Source organism: Neofelis nebulosa, chromosome 13 (assembly GCF_028018385.1).
Source record: "Neofelis nebulosa isolate mNeoNeb1 chromosome 13, mNeoNeb1.pri, whole genome shotgun sequence".
Lineage (NCBI taxonomy): Eukaryota > Metazoa > Chordata > Mammalia > Carnivora > Felidae > Neofelis > Neofelis nebulosa.
Genome location: NC_080794.1, coordinates 5,604,505 through 5,617,400, shown reverse-complemented (window position 1 = coordinate 5,617,400; position 12,896 = coordinate 5,604,505). Strand labels below are relative to the sequence as shown.

Sequence of the window (12,896 nt, the reverse complement as noted above, 5' to 3'; positions counted from 1 at the left end):
GAAAGAACTTATAAATGTGTACATAGAAACAAAGCTGAGAAGAAACACCTCAAAATGTGCATAACATGATTTCTGTGTGGTGGTTTAGGCAGTCATTTTATTATTGATCTTTTATTTTGCTGAATTTTCAAAATTTCTACAGTCTACATGTATTACTTTTATGAACAGGGAAAATGCTATCAGCGTATCTGAAAAATTGGATAATTATTATTTACTAAGAGTAATATTTTCTCAGTGCCTTCTGTGATTTCTGGTTGATTTGAGCTTTTTTTTTTTTTTTTTTTTTCTCCTTTACTGAATTTAGTTTATCTTGCAAGTAAATAAACTGACTCAGAGGCAGCCCGTTTGTCAGTTTCAAGATGTCTAATTTGAAAAAAATCTAATTTCTTTTCTTCTTAAAATCTCTCATTCATATATCAGGGAGACTTTAATTTGTAGCATCAAGTTATTCAAAGCCCAAGTCCTAAGCTGCTGGAGGGAAGACAGTTCCCAAGCACGGCCAGCTGAATCTGAGGAAAGCCTGAAAATCTTCCGGGCGAGTCTGGCCTCACAGGATTGTCAGCCTGATTTTAGATCAAAGGGGCTCAGATAAACGCATTAACTTTCGACTACTTCTCCTCCAAGCCTCAGATCCCCTGGACGCTTGCCCATTTGGGCTGAGACCTGTAGGCGGCTGTTTTTGGAGCAAGGGTGCCTTGAGGTCACAGCTAACGCACAGATTTCCATGTCTGATAAAACAACCAGCATGTGTTTACCAACATGAATGGTATTTTTCAAGGTCAACGCTGGGTTCCTAGCAAATGGAAAAAATAATTGGCATGCAGGATAGAAAAAAAGCCAAGAAAGTTGTAGGCCTATTGTTAAAGCCCTCTGTACAGCACACAATTTTAGGGAGGCCTCTCGCGGGCCAGTCTGCCCTGTGCACTCCACCCTCTCGCCCACAGATTGGATCTCACCCTGGACATGTACAGGGGAATGAAGTTGGGACATGATTACATTTTTCCCCATCTTTTGTCCTCTTCTTAAAGGGTCACAGTTATTTTGGTATTGGATAAGAGCTCTTATTGACAAAGACGAACAAGGCCGACATGTGGTTAAATACCATCGCAGGTAAGAAAATGAAAAACGAGAAAACTAGCAACGTATTTCTTCCCTGCATCCGTGCGCAGGCCCAACTTAACCCCGCTTTCAGAGACGCCCTTATGGGATGCAAACCTAACTACTGTTCCCCCTTCAAACCTGCTTCTCTCTGGGACAGGACCTGAGCTCCTTGGTGTAGCATTTGGGGGTCTTAGCCACCGCATATCTCTTTAGCCACCTCTACCCCTCCCACTTCACACCCAAACTTCCTGTCATGTCCTGGACCCCAGGAGGGTAGGTCCATAAATAGCAGGACCCAGAACACGGTGAAACAGCAGGCCCTTGTTCAAAACAAAAATTCAAGGATAAGATTAAAAATTTCAAGGGGCTCCTGGGTGGCTCAGTCGGTTAAGCGTCCAACTTCAGCTCAGGTCATGATCTCGCCGTTTGTGAGTTTGAGCCCCAAGTCGGGCTCTGTGCTGACAGCTCGGAGCCTGGAGCCTGCTTCGGATTCTGTGTCTCCCTCTCTCTCTCCCCTTCCCCTGCTCGTGCTCTCTCTGTCTCTGTCTCTTTCAAGAATAAATAAACATTAAAAAAAAAAAAAGAAGAATTTCAAAATGGCGGCCACAGAGCATTAAGCCCCAAGTACAAGGCCCGTGCGACTTTTTGGGTCAAATGCCCATGAAGTCACCCTAACCTGCGGCACGTTTTCACCTCCGTTTCCTCGCTCCTATGGTGTGTGGCCTGGAGTGTCCTATCTATTGTCTGCTTCCCTCATCTTCCCTCCTCCTTATTCTTTAAGATTCACTTGGCTTGGGTATCTGTGCCAAAGAGTCTCCCAAACTTCCCTCCCACAACCCCGCACCCACAAGTCGTGGTGGGTATTCCTCTTCTGAGCACCTTTTAGACCAGTGATTCCCAGAGGCTGAGCCGGCAACCACCTACTGTATATGTACCTGGGGCGGTTGTGAAAATGGATCTGAATCTCAGGGAGAGGAGCTTAGGCATCTGCCCTCTGAGAGTTCCAGAATGGATATGCATGCACACTGAAGCTTGAGAACGAACGCCCCTTGCCCAGTGTACTTGCCAAGCCTGTGTTCAGTTCCCTTGTTTCCTTAACATCTGGCCCTACCTACACGTGGTTCCTTGTTTGCTGGACGGAGCTAACTGTTCCCATTTCAGGTCTGCCTTCTTTCCGCTCGTGCTTCTCACTGGCTCCCGGGTCCTCGGAGCCTCTCCTCCTTTCCCTCCAGAGTGAATGCAGCTCCACGTGGCCTCTCTGGCTGGCCCCGGACCCCAGGAGTGACCCGTGGGGTTGGCACTTTCTGGACGGAGCTGCCAGGTGGTAACGTGGTAAGTGCCCGGCCTCCATGATTGCGAACCCCAAAGGAAGACCCTAAGTGTTTGCTTCTTGAGGACCTCCAGCTGGAGGAGAGAGAGAGAGAGAGAGAGAGAGGGATGACCCTCTCTCCACAGAGGTGCGCGTGAGAGAGCATCTCATTTTCTCTGTGGTCAGGGGCCCTCGTGTGAGACCTCAGGCAGTCTGCAGGCCGAGGAGACTACTGATGGCACCACCAGGCCCCAAACGGCCGGCATGTCGAGAGGCAGCGGCGAGCTTGTCTGTGGATGGGTTTTCTCGGGTCCCAGCCCACGTGTTGGGAGCGCTGATCACAGAGGAGCTGTGCACAAGGCCTGGCAGAGCTCCCGTCCCTGTGCCTCAAGCCCGAGCTTGCAGAGGAGGGCCCAGACACTGGAGAGATGTGGATGACAGACCACCCCAGGCCTGAGACTCAACACAGGGCACTGGATGTTTCTTTTGCAGGAAGGGGGAAGAAGTGCCTGGGGGGTGGTGCGTGAGCAAAGGAAACAACGGCCTGAGGTGGCCTCCCCGGTGGACTGGGGGCATGAGCTGTCCGTGTGGCCCCCATGCTGGGCTCACCTCAGCTCGGCCCCGAGGTCTCGGCCGGCCACACTCTCAAGACCACCCCAGGGCCTCCGAGACCCGTGAGCCCCACGATGAGCAAGCCAGCTCCAGGTCTTGGGTCTCCCCGTGGCCCTCCCTCGAGGCATCTGGGGCACGACGACACCAGCTTCCCTCGGCCCTGTTTTGAGGCCTGTCTACCAGGAGCTGGAAGACCGCCTCCGGAAAACTTGGCCCTCTCTCTCCTGTTTTGATTAGTGTTTTTGCTTTGTTTAACAAATACCTCACGGCTGTTGTTTCAAAAATGAGTTTTTTCTCATTCGGGGCATCGTCAAATCTGGATCCCGTGCCAGCCAAACTAGGCAAAAATTTCTAGGCCTCCAGGAAGCTGTTACAGAGAGGGGAGCCCTGTGGTTCCCACAGCGTGAAGGAGGACAGGTCACCCCACGGACCATTAAGCAATTGTCTGGGAGCCAGTTGTCTGCTGGTCTGTGAATAGTTGCCTGAGTAAGCAGATGTCTCGCGGATCATGAGGTAATTGGGGCCACGATACCCAGTGCTTCAGCCACACGATTTCTCCGTCTCCCCTTGAAATTTTCCTTAATCGTCATCATCATCCTCACTCGCTGTACGAGCTTAAAGCTACTGAGTGCTCAATATGTGCAAGGCACGGTCTTAAGCTTCTCCTTAACGAGTCTCGTTTCCCATCATACCCCTGAAGTGTTGCAGTTATAACCCCTTTTACGGATGGAGTGATTGAGCCTCCGAGGTGCAAGTGTCCTGTCCGAGGTCAGACGGATATCAGGATTCAAACATCCCACGTGTCCTAGCCATAGTGAGCCTCTGCAGATACGATTCTCTCCAAGTGCAACCTGGTCCGAGGACCACTTCCGCTTTGTAGCCTCCCGTTAGCAGGCGGGGCTCGCAGTTCTCTGCAGCACCTGCCACACGCATTTATATTTCTGTCTACCTGTGGTATAGTAAAAAAAAAAAAAAAAAAAAAAAAAAAATGTATATTTTGTCTTTGTCCCTGGTTCCTGGTGCAGAGCTCTTAAAACCCTTGGGATTTCCTGAGTGATAGGAATGTTACTTATTTATTGTATTATTTTTTTAATGTTTATTTATATTTTTGAGAGAGAGAGAGGCAGAGAATGAGTGGGGGAGGAGCAGAGAGAGAGGGAGACACAGGATCCAAAACAGGCTCCAGGCTCTGAGCTGTCAGCACAGAGCCCGATGCGGGGCTCAAACTCACAAGCTGTGAGAGCATGACCTGAGCCAAAGGTGGACACTTAACTGACTGAGCCACCCAGGCGCCCCAGGAATGTTATTTATAAAGGTCCCTTAGACCATACCTGAGTTTATGCTAATGAGGTGACTCCTGAGGGCTCCCAGAGGAACCAAACGCGTGATTACAGGGTAGGAACTTTCAGTCCCACCCCACCTCATCCTCGACCTCCAGAGAGGGGGGAGGGACTGGGGATTGAGTTCAATCACCAATGGCCAATGCCATTAATCATTAATCAGCAATGTCTACTTATTGAAGCCTCCATTATAAAATCTAAAGGACAAGGACAGAGGAGCCTCTGAGTCGGCAAACACACTCATGTGCCAGGAGGGTGGTGCGCCCCAACTCCATGGAGAAAGAAGCTCCTGCGCTGGGGACCTTTCCAGATCTTGCCCTCTGTACTGCTTCATCTGGCTGTTCATTTCTACCCTGTGTGATAAACTGTATTCTAAGTATAGTGCTTTTCTTTTTTGTTTTTTGGTAATGTTTGTTTATATATGACAGAGAGCACGAGTGGGGAAGGGACAGAGAGAGGGAGAGAGAGAGAGAATCCCAAGCAGGCTCTGTGCTGTCAATTCGGAGCCCAAAGCTGGGCTTGAACTCATGAACCGTGAGATTGTGATCTGAGCCAAAGTTGGATGCTTAACGACTGAGCCACCCAGGCACCCCAGTGCTTTTCTGGTTCTGTGAGTCCATCCAATGAATTGGTGAGCCTGAGGGCAGGTGGCAGGAAGCACTGACCTTGTAGTCAGCCGGTGGAGGTACAGGTAGCCCCGGGACCCCGCGAACAGCCAGTGTCCGATATGGGGGCAGGATCGTGGGGTCAGTTGGCGTTGGAATTGGTTTGAGTTGTGGGTCACCCAGCTTGTGCCAGAGGACTGGAGAGTGGCTGGTGTGGAAGAGCTACCCCAAACCCCACCGGCCAGTGAGACTTGTAGGTCTGGGGAGGGGCTCGTGTCGCTGGTTAAACAACACAACGGGGGCGGGGGGGGGGGGGGGCTGCAATGCGTTGCGTGCTCAGCATGGCTCACTCCTCCACCTGCAACTTCAGACTCTCAACCCCCAGCGGGAGCTTCTGGAACCTCTCTTCACCTTCAGGGGTTGAGACATATTCACTGGGTTAGTTACAGTGAGCCCAACCTTCAAGTGAAGGGGAGTAGTAAGTTTCAGCGCCAGGGTTACACTGATACTTGGTGACAGAGCAAGGACCGGGCTTCCCAGTCTCATGACTGACACACCTCTACCTCACCATCTTTCAGCTTTCCAAAGTATCCTTCCTGATCCGATGCCACAATTCTCTGGGGCCAAAATGCAAAATGAAGTCACCGTGAAGCTGCCGTTGACTCACTACGGGACACTGGTTTCCAGGTCGGTGTCACTTCCACTCCACACTCCAAACTGGACTATTTTCCATCAGGGGGTATAAATGGCCCTTAGGTCTCAGCTTCCTCCCCTCGCCCACCAGATGTTGTGAGTCATAGGCCTATGAATCTCAAGGCCTCTGTCCAATAAAGACGCAGGAGCTAAAGGCAGGTGGGGAGGGGGAAGATCTCGGAAAGTCCCCACTACTGTCAGCAGCTTCCATGGCAGGGAGGATTCACCGGGCTGGCTGGGTCCGGAGCTTAGAGGCCAACTGAGAATCTGTCATCAGCTCCCTCTTGTTCCAGAAACAGCTTCTTCAAAGGGGTCTGCAGCAGCGGTGGGGAGGCCTGCTCAGAGTCTCTGGGATTGTTGGAAGGTGGAAGGAGGAGAGGAAGGTGGGGAGGACGCCTGGAGCCCTGCCACCCGAGTGAGGCCGGTGACAGGAAGAATCTATCAATCTTGTGTGCAGAGCCAAATATGGTGCTGGGGCTCAATAGGTAATAAACAATGGTCACATTGCGGGCTCGACAAGGAGAGACATTACAGATGAGAGCCAGGGGCAGCCTGACGTCACTGTGTGCGGCCGAGCCGGCTGGCTCACCCTGGGCTGCAGAAATTCCATATTTGTCCTTTCTGAGCCCACATGTGCTTTCTTCTCCATGTGCTCAGAGCAGGAAGGGGAAACTGAGGCCCGTGTGTCGCTTGGGACATGTATCCCCGGGGGTGTGGTAGGAATTGAGCCTGTCTTATATCGTGACTTGCTTTTGGCAGTCTTGTCCACATGCAGCCAGGCTCTTAGCGGCAACAGCAAGAGATCCATGAGTGGAAATCACCAGAACTGGCACTTCAAAAAATTTATTACTATTATTTTTAATGTTTGTCTATTTTTGAGAGACAGAGACAGAGCATGCGTGGGGAAGGAACAAAGAGAGAGGGAGACGCAGAATCCCAAGCAGGCCCCAGGCTCCGAGCTGTCAGCACAGAGCCCGACACGGGGCTCGAACCCACGGACCGTGAGATCATGACCTGAGCCGAAGTCGGACGCTTAACCGACCGAGCCACCCGGGCATCCTGAACTGGTACGTTTGTTAATGAAAATGGTTTAAGCAGACATTAAAGTGTGAGTTTTAGATACTTCAGGACTGGTTTGTTGGGGGGTGGGGCGGGGACACGGGGACACCTAAGGCTGGCCGCTTCTCAGAGCGCTGAAGACAGTCTAGCTGGAGACCAGCTCTCACACGTACAGATCTGAGAGCAGGGCACGGTGTCTTCCCATCCAGGCCAAACGGTTGGCGCACATAAGGGCAGTGGGGCCAGGAAACACCCATGCTGTCTTCCTGCACATCACGAATAAGGTGGCACATATTCCTTTCCCTGTGCCTGTCTGTATTCAGGTTTTCTTAACAATGAGATTTCTCTGGAGCGCGTGTCCTATATAACTGCAGAGACGAGTAGCTGACGAGGGAGGTAGTGTCGACTCGCACAGGATTCTGAGCCAGAAAGTCCTGGCTTTGTGTCTTAGAACCCCAGCTGTGCCCAGCACCAGCTGTGAGACCTTAGGGTGTTCACCTCACTCCCCATAAAAATGGGGCAATCTCGGGGCGCCTGGGTGGCTCGGTCGGTTAAGCGGCCGACTTCGGCTTGGGTCACGATCTCGCGGTCCGTGAGTTCGAGCCCCGCGTCGGGCTCCGGGCTGACGGCTCGGAGCCTGGAGCCTGTTTCCGATTCTGTGTCTCCCTCTCTCTGACCCTCCCCCGTTCATGCTCTGTCTCTCTCTGTCTCAAAAAAAAAATAAATAAACGTTAAAAAAAATTTAAAAAAAAATAAAAAATAAAAAAAAATGGGGCAATCTCTTCCTCTCTGCAGGGTTTTCGGGAGAGGCAGAAAGAGCCTCCAAAAGGGCCGAGTGTGGTAGGTTCTCAGGAAATGGAATGAATTCGGGTTCTCCTAAACTGAAATCATAAACTACCTGTAGGTTGTCATTGGCTAGAAACCCTCCTCACTCCCGCTTAGAGCTCTCGAGAACAGGCTGTGGCTTTAAAAATGCAGATGCCTTCTGCAGAAGAGGAAAGGCTGTGCGAGGAAAGCCAAAGGGCACCGTGTCCTAACTGGCACGACTCTGTCTGCACCCTGATGCCTGCCTTGCTGGTCCCAGAATGCTGAGCAGGGACCCGGACCGGGGCTTCTGTGGTTGCGGGCCCAACCGTGAGGCCAGAATACATCACCATTCTTTCCCCGATGGTCATCCCCAGGGAAAATGCACGGTAAGCCTCAGAAAGCCTTCAAGGGGGTCAGCAGCACAAGGTGTGGGAACCGGAGGTGGGGGTGGGGAAGATGCAGTTCCCGGGCTGCCCGGAAGCGACTGGCGCTCTGGAGTGTGTTGCTGATGGCAATATGGCCGCCACACTTGGCGCCGGAAGCGATGGTCGCCATATGCATTTTATGCCGTCATGTTGATTAGACCCGCTCCTGTTTGCTCTCTGCAAATACTGCCTGCATGGAAAATTAGGAGAGCCACGTGCATTTGCTTTATATTGTCCAGGATGGAAAACCCCGGCCCTTTGTGCCAGAAGGAAAATATCTGAGAGGCTATTGGTCTAAGTTTGTTTTTTTTAATGTTTATATATTTACTTTTGAGAGAGAGAGAGAGAGTGAGAGTGCGCGCACAAGTGGGGGAGGGACAGAGGGAGAGGGAAACACAAAATCCAAAGCACGCTCCAGGCTCTGAGCTGTCAGCACAGAGCCCAACACGGGGCTCGAGCTCACAAACCGTGAGATCACGACCTGAGTGGAAGTCAGACACTTAACCGACTGAGCCCCCTGGGCGCCCCAATGGGGTCTGAGCTTTCAATGTCACGGAGAGAGAATGCGCCAGAGCGGCATCAATGCTGATGGACCAAAATGGTGAGGAAAATGGGGTAAAAATGGGAAATAAATTAGGATGTCTGAGAGGAGGTCACTAACACCAGAGAAGGATTAAACCCCAAACACTACTTAATGAGTTTTATGTGTAAGTTTGCAATTCATATTAGTCCCACAGAGAAGCTACATTAAGAATAGTGGATTAAATAAATAAAGAAAGAAGAATAATGGCAGACTGTGGCGATTGTCATTTGTCACCCATAGTGCTCCACGTTTCCACTCGGTGGCAACAAAACCAGTGATCTAAATATTAGCAAGTGGAACACACGATAAACATTTAGTTATATATTATTATCCCTGTAAAGTCATTACAACAGAAATAAAAACTGTTTTTTATTTTAACTATTAATATTCATCAAATGTTAATGAAAATACCTAACAAATAATTATGAAAAACACATGGCTTAAGTAATAAAGATGAAAGAGATGATAATCGTTGTGAATATTTAATCTGCAAAATAAAGAACATACCATTAATAAGACTTAATTATGTCATTAAATATTTAACTTCACTTTCACTACTAAATTTTGTTTGCACTTGGCATATTTCAAATGCAAAAAGCTTTTCAATAAGATTTGTGGTTTCAGCAACATCAAATGCCAGCGCATCTAAGTTTGACTTACGGTCTTCATCAAATTGGTCAAACATCATTTTATTTATCATTAAGTGAAATGAACGACGCTCTTGGCGTTTACTGCGAGTTATGCTTTATACAAAAGAGGGGTTTAATAATTGATTCTAGGTTAGAGCCACAAAAACAGTGTTTTCTAGTGGTGAGGAAAAATAATTGCTTCTCTTTTAGTTTTTTTGTTTGTTTTGTTTTTGTTTTGTGGAGTATCACACTACTTTGTGTATTCCCTACCGTTTGCATAGAAAAATGCAGATCTGATTCTGCCTTGGCTTGCTAGAGAATGGATCCTACAGCAGCCACCAATAGACCCACCCATTTCCTCAGAATTGGTCCCTTATAACTCCTGTTTCCCGAAACACGCTTACAAGTAACAGACGGTAAGATAGGTTCCTGGTGCTGCTGAAGGCACTGGGAACTCCCCCCCCCCCCCCCCCCCCCCCGGCATGAAGTGACAGCCTCCTCTCCGTCGCCCAGTGCAGGGCTTGGCCGTATCGCTCAGTGGGCACAGCCAGACCACGCGCACAGCATAGGGACACAGCTGGCCCTGCTCGTCACAGCCAACTACGCGCATCTCTTCACATTCTGCGTTCAGTGGCATCACACTGGTGGCTGGAAATCAGCCATGAAACGTTTACACCAAAGAAATGGGCAAATACTACTCTGGGCTCCACCGCGCCCCCCACCCTAGAGGGCCCGTTAAACATTTACTAGCGCGTCCCTGCACGCACATGAAGGGATCTGGACGTGATGCCCGGCCGTCTCCTCCTGTGCCCTTTCCCTATCCGGGCCTCTGATGACCCGAAGCTCAAACACTCTGTGGTCGCCAGCAGGGCAGGGCACCAGGCACCCACCTCAGGCAGCTCTCACTGTGCGGTGTGGCCGCTCGGTCTTTCTCCCCTGGCCTCTTGAGTCTCCTGACCAACTTTTCTTCCTGGTCAGGCAGCTGAGGCAGGGGCGAAAACGGCCTTGGCAGGCTTTTCCTTCGCTGACTAGAACATAAAGAGCTCTTTGTTGGGAGAGGAAGGCCAATCCTTTCATGGAAGTCTCTAGCTATGTTTGCTGCTCAGTCAGTACCTCAAGTTGGGCCCTGAGGGCCAAGCAGGAAACTGGACGAGAGGCAAGGGACCCACTGTCCCAGTTGGCCCAGGACTGAGGGCCTTACTGGTACTAAAACCAAGGGTAGTTCCAGACGACCCTAGCTGGTTGGTCACCCTCAGGGCGTCTCCCATCATTTCTCTCTCTCTGATGCTGGACGCTGGGTGACATCAGGAGGCCCAGATCTTTGGAAAGGCCTCTTCCTCCTCTGATGGCTGCCGGCAAGAACAGGAGAAAGCAGGGAAGAAACCAGAATTCCTGAGGGGAGATGCAGTGTTTCCATCCTGGGGCATAAATGAAGGTCGTGGGCTCAATCCGTCACCCATTAAGGACCCCAGTTACCTAATCTCCAGGGCGTGAGCCCCAGGTGCTGGGAGAGGCCTGCAGGGAGGCTGGTCTGGCCTCCCGCCTCCTGACTGTCAGGCCTGTGCAGGCCCATTGATATTCCAGGGCGGTCGCAGCCTCAGAGTTTCCCAGCCCCCACAGACATGCTCTTCTGACTTTCCTTTCCAACTTGGCTGTCGGTACCTGACTGGCACACTGGTCCGGCCCTTGGGGGCAGCAGCCTGGCACGTCAGCCTGTCGATACTAGACAAACAGGCCCATCCTGACCCCTGTGGCAGCCTTCAGGGATGTGCTGGCTCTTTTCAGAGGAAACATTGGTGTCTGTGCAAAACTTCCAACTTTGAAAGAATGAACGGTGACCAGAATAATAATGGGGCGAGTCGCCCGGACTCCTCGTGCTCAAACTTGTCTTAGAGTCGAGCCGTTTTTGATCGTCTCCCCGTTCTCCCATCTCTGCGGTGAGGTGGGCAGTCAGGCGGGCCCCAGGGCTGCTGGGCTGGGGGTGGTGTTGGGTGGTTCCCCTTACTCCTGAGGGGCTCTGTCCACATAGGGGGTGCTCGTGCACAGGCTGGAGTCTGTCTTGTTAGCCAGCAAGAGACTGATTAACTGTCCCTAGAGATTCAGAGGCTGGGACGGGTGACTTTAGTCACCGCGTAAGGCCCGGCCACTCATCGGTTTTGCCTCCCTCCACGTGCCTGCCATTTGCCAGCCCTCTAAGGGTCCGCTCAGGGACCACCCCTCCGAAGTCTCAGCAGCTCAGTCAGAGGCTCCCTCTCCAGGCTCACCTGGCACTCAGTGCTTAAGTCTTTCATGGCCCTTGCTCATATCAACACTATTTTTTGTCCTCCTCGAGCACTTCTGGGCGGAAGGGAGCTTTTCATATCATCTCTGTATCGATAACAGCGCCTTATACTCAGTAAATGCTCAGTAAATGCCCACCGAGGGTTTTGAATGCTTGCAGGACTCCCTTTGAATCACAGCTCAAGGGATTCCCTCTCCCGGGAAGCTTTTTTGGGTTAATCAAGGGTACCTTCACCTTTAAGTATGATCCCGACCCTCCCTTATGTTGGGAAGTAGTGAATATGGTGTAATTAGTCCTGATAGCTAATGTGAGTTGAGCACTCACAACGTGCCAGGCGCTGTGGGAAGCACTTCACGTGCCTTTCTGTCCTTGAGTGACAACACCCCACTGAATTAAGTTCCGCTAACATGGTCCCCATTATCCAGATGATAAAGCGGAGGCACCGAGAGGTTAAGAAACTTACGTAAGTTGACTTGTCTGGGAAGTGCTGAGGTCAGGATCGAACCCATCTCGTCTGGCTTTCGACTGGCTCGCTCACGATGTCCTACTCTCTCTGAGTTTTATATTTGGTTGCATACTGAATGAATGGTTGAAGTCCCCAGGGTGGCATTTCTGTGATGAAATGTGCCTGCACAGTCCAACCGGCAGCCCCTTTTCCCGTGGGGCTACCGAGCCCCTGAAATGTGGCGAGAGTGTGCCCAAGAAAACAAAACGCTTACGTTTTAACTAATGTCAGTTTCAATAGCCTCATGTGACTAGTCGCTACTGTATTGGACAGCACAGCACAGAAGCTGAAGGACGTATTTTGACTGTCTTTTCTAAGTCTCTTACCACGTAGTCCACGGCCATCCAAGAAGAACTTGGAATGGCTAGTCTTTGTGTCTTTCAGTGCTGGGAAAACACCCAGCTATTCCTTGCGCTGAATTCGTGGACTAAGTCGATGTCCATCCTTACAGTGTTTTTTTTCTACCTCCAGTGGTTTCCCGCACACGAAGACATGCAGAGCTCTAGTTTCTTCATTCACAGAGGCCTGGAGAAGAACAGACGGTCCAGGGCGGACTGGTAAACTAGCGCTGAGACCAGGGACAGGAAGTGAGCTACCCTAACAACACCTACTACGTGCTGGGCCTTGCGTTGGGCATTATCTTATTTACTCCGAAAAGCGATTGGGCGGCCTCACTAATTCCCATTGTATGGTTGGGGAAAACTCAGAAAGTCACACTCAGGAAGTGACAGAGACGTGGCTTGAGCTGAGTCCGTGTGATTTCACTGGCCCGCCAACTTTCATCTTAATCACAGAATGTTCACTGTTCCACGGCAAAGGGGAATATTCGAGACCGACCACCTGTTCGAAGTGTGTGTGTGTGTGTTTATTGTTCCAATAGTGATACAAGGCAAGTGGTTAGAATTTAGCGTCCTAGCAAAATGGACCTATTTTGTATTATTACCTCT

General features: G+C 50.7%; 1 protein-coding gene across 18 annotated transcripts in view; it reads left to right on the top strand.

The window, feature by feature from the left end:
- The window catches only part of LOC131492546 (uncharacterized), a 74,452-nt gene that overhangs the window by 33,372 nt on the left and 28,184 nt on the right, over positions 1-12,896 (top strand). For 12 of the 18 annotated variants that reach the window (XR_009252111.1, XR_009252110.1, XR_009252120.1 and 9 more), the window contains 3 exons: positions 5,546-5,654; positions 6,543-6,727; positions 12,421-12,798. Coding sequence is in view for 1 of the 18 variants with exons in the window: in XM_058696188.1 (XP_058552171.1) it covers positions 12,745-12,798 (54 nt within the window). In the remaining 17 variants the exon portion in view is untranslated. Of the gene's footprint in view, positions 1-5,545; positions 5,655-5,953; positions 6,146-6,542; positions 6,728-12,420; positions 12,799-12,896 lie in introns of all 18 variants that reach the window. The other 6 variants (XR_009252123.1, XR_009252122.1, XR_009252118.1 and 3 more) reach the window with 3 other exon arrangements.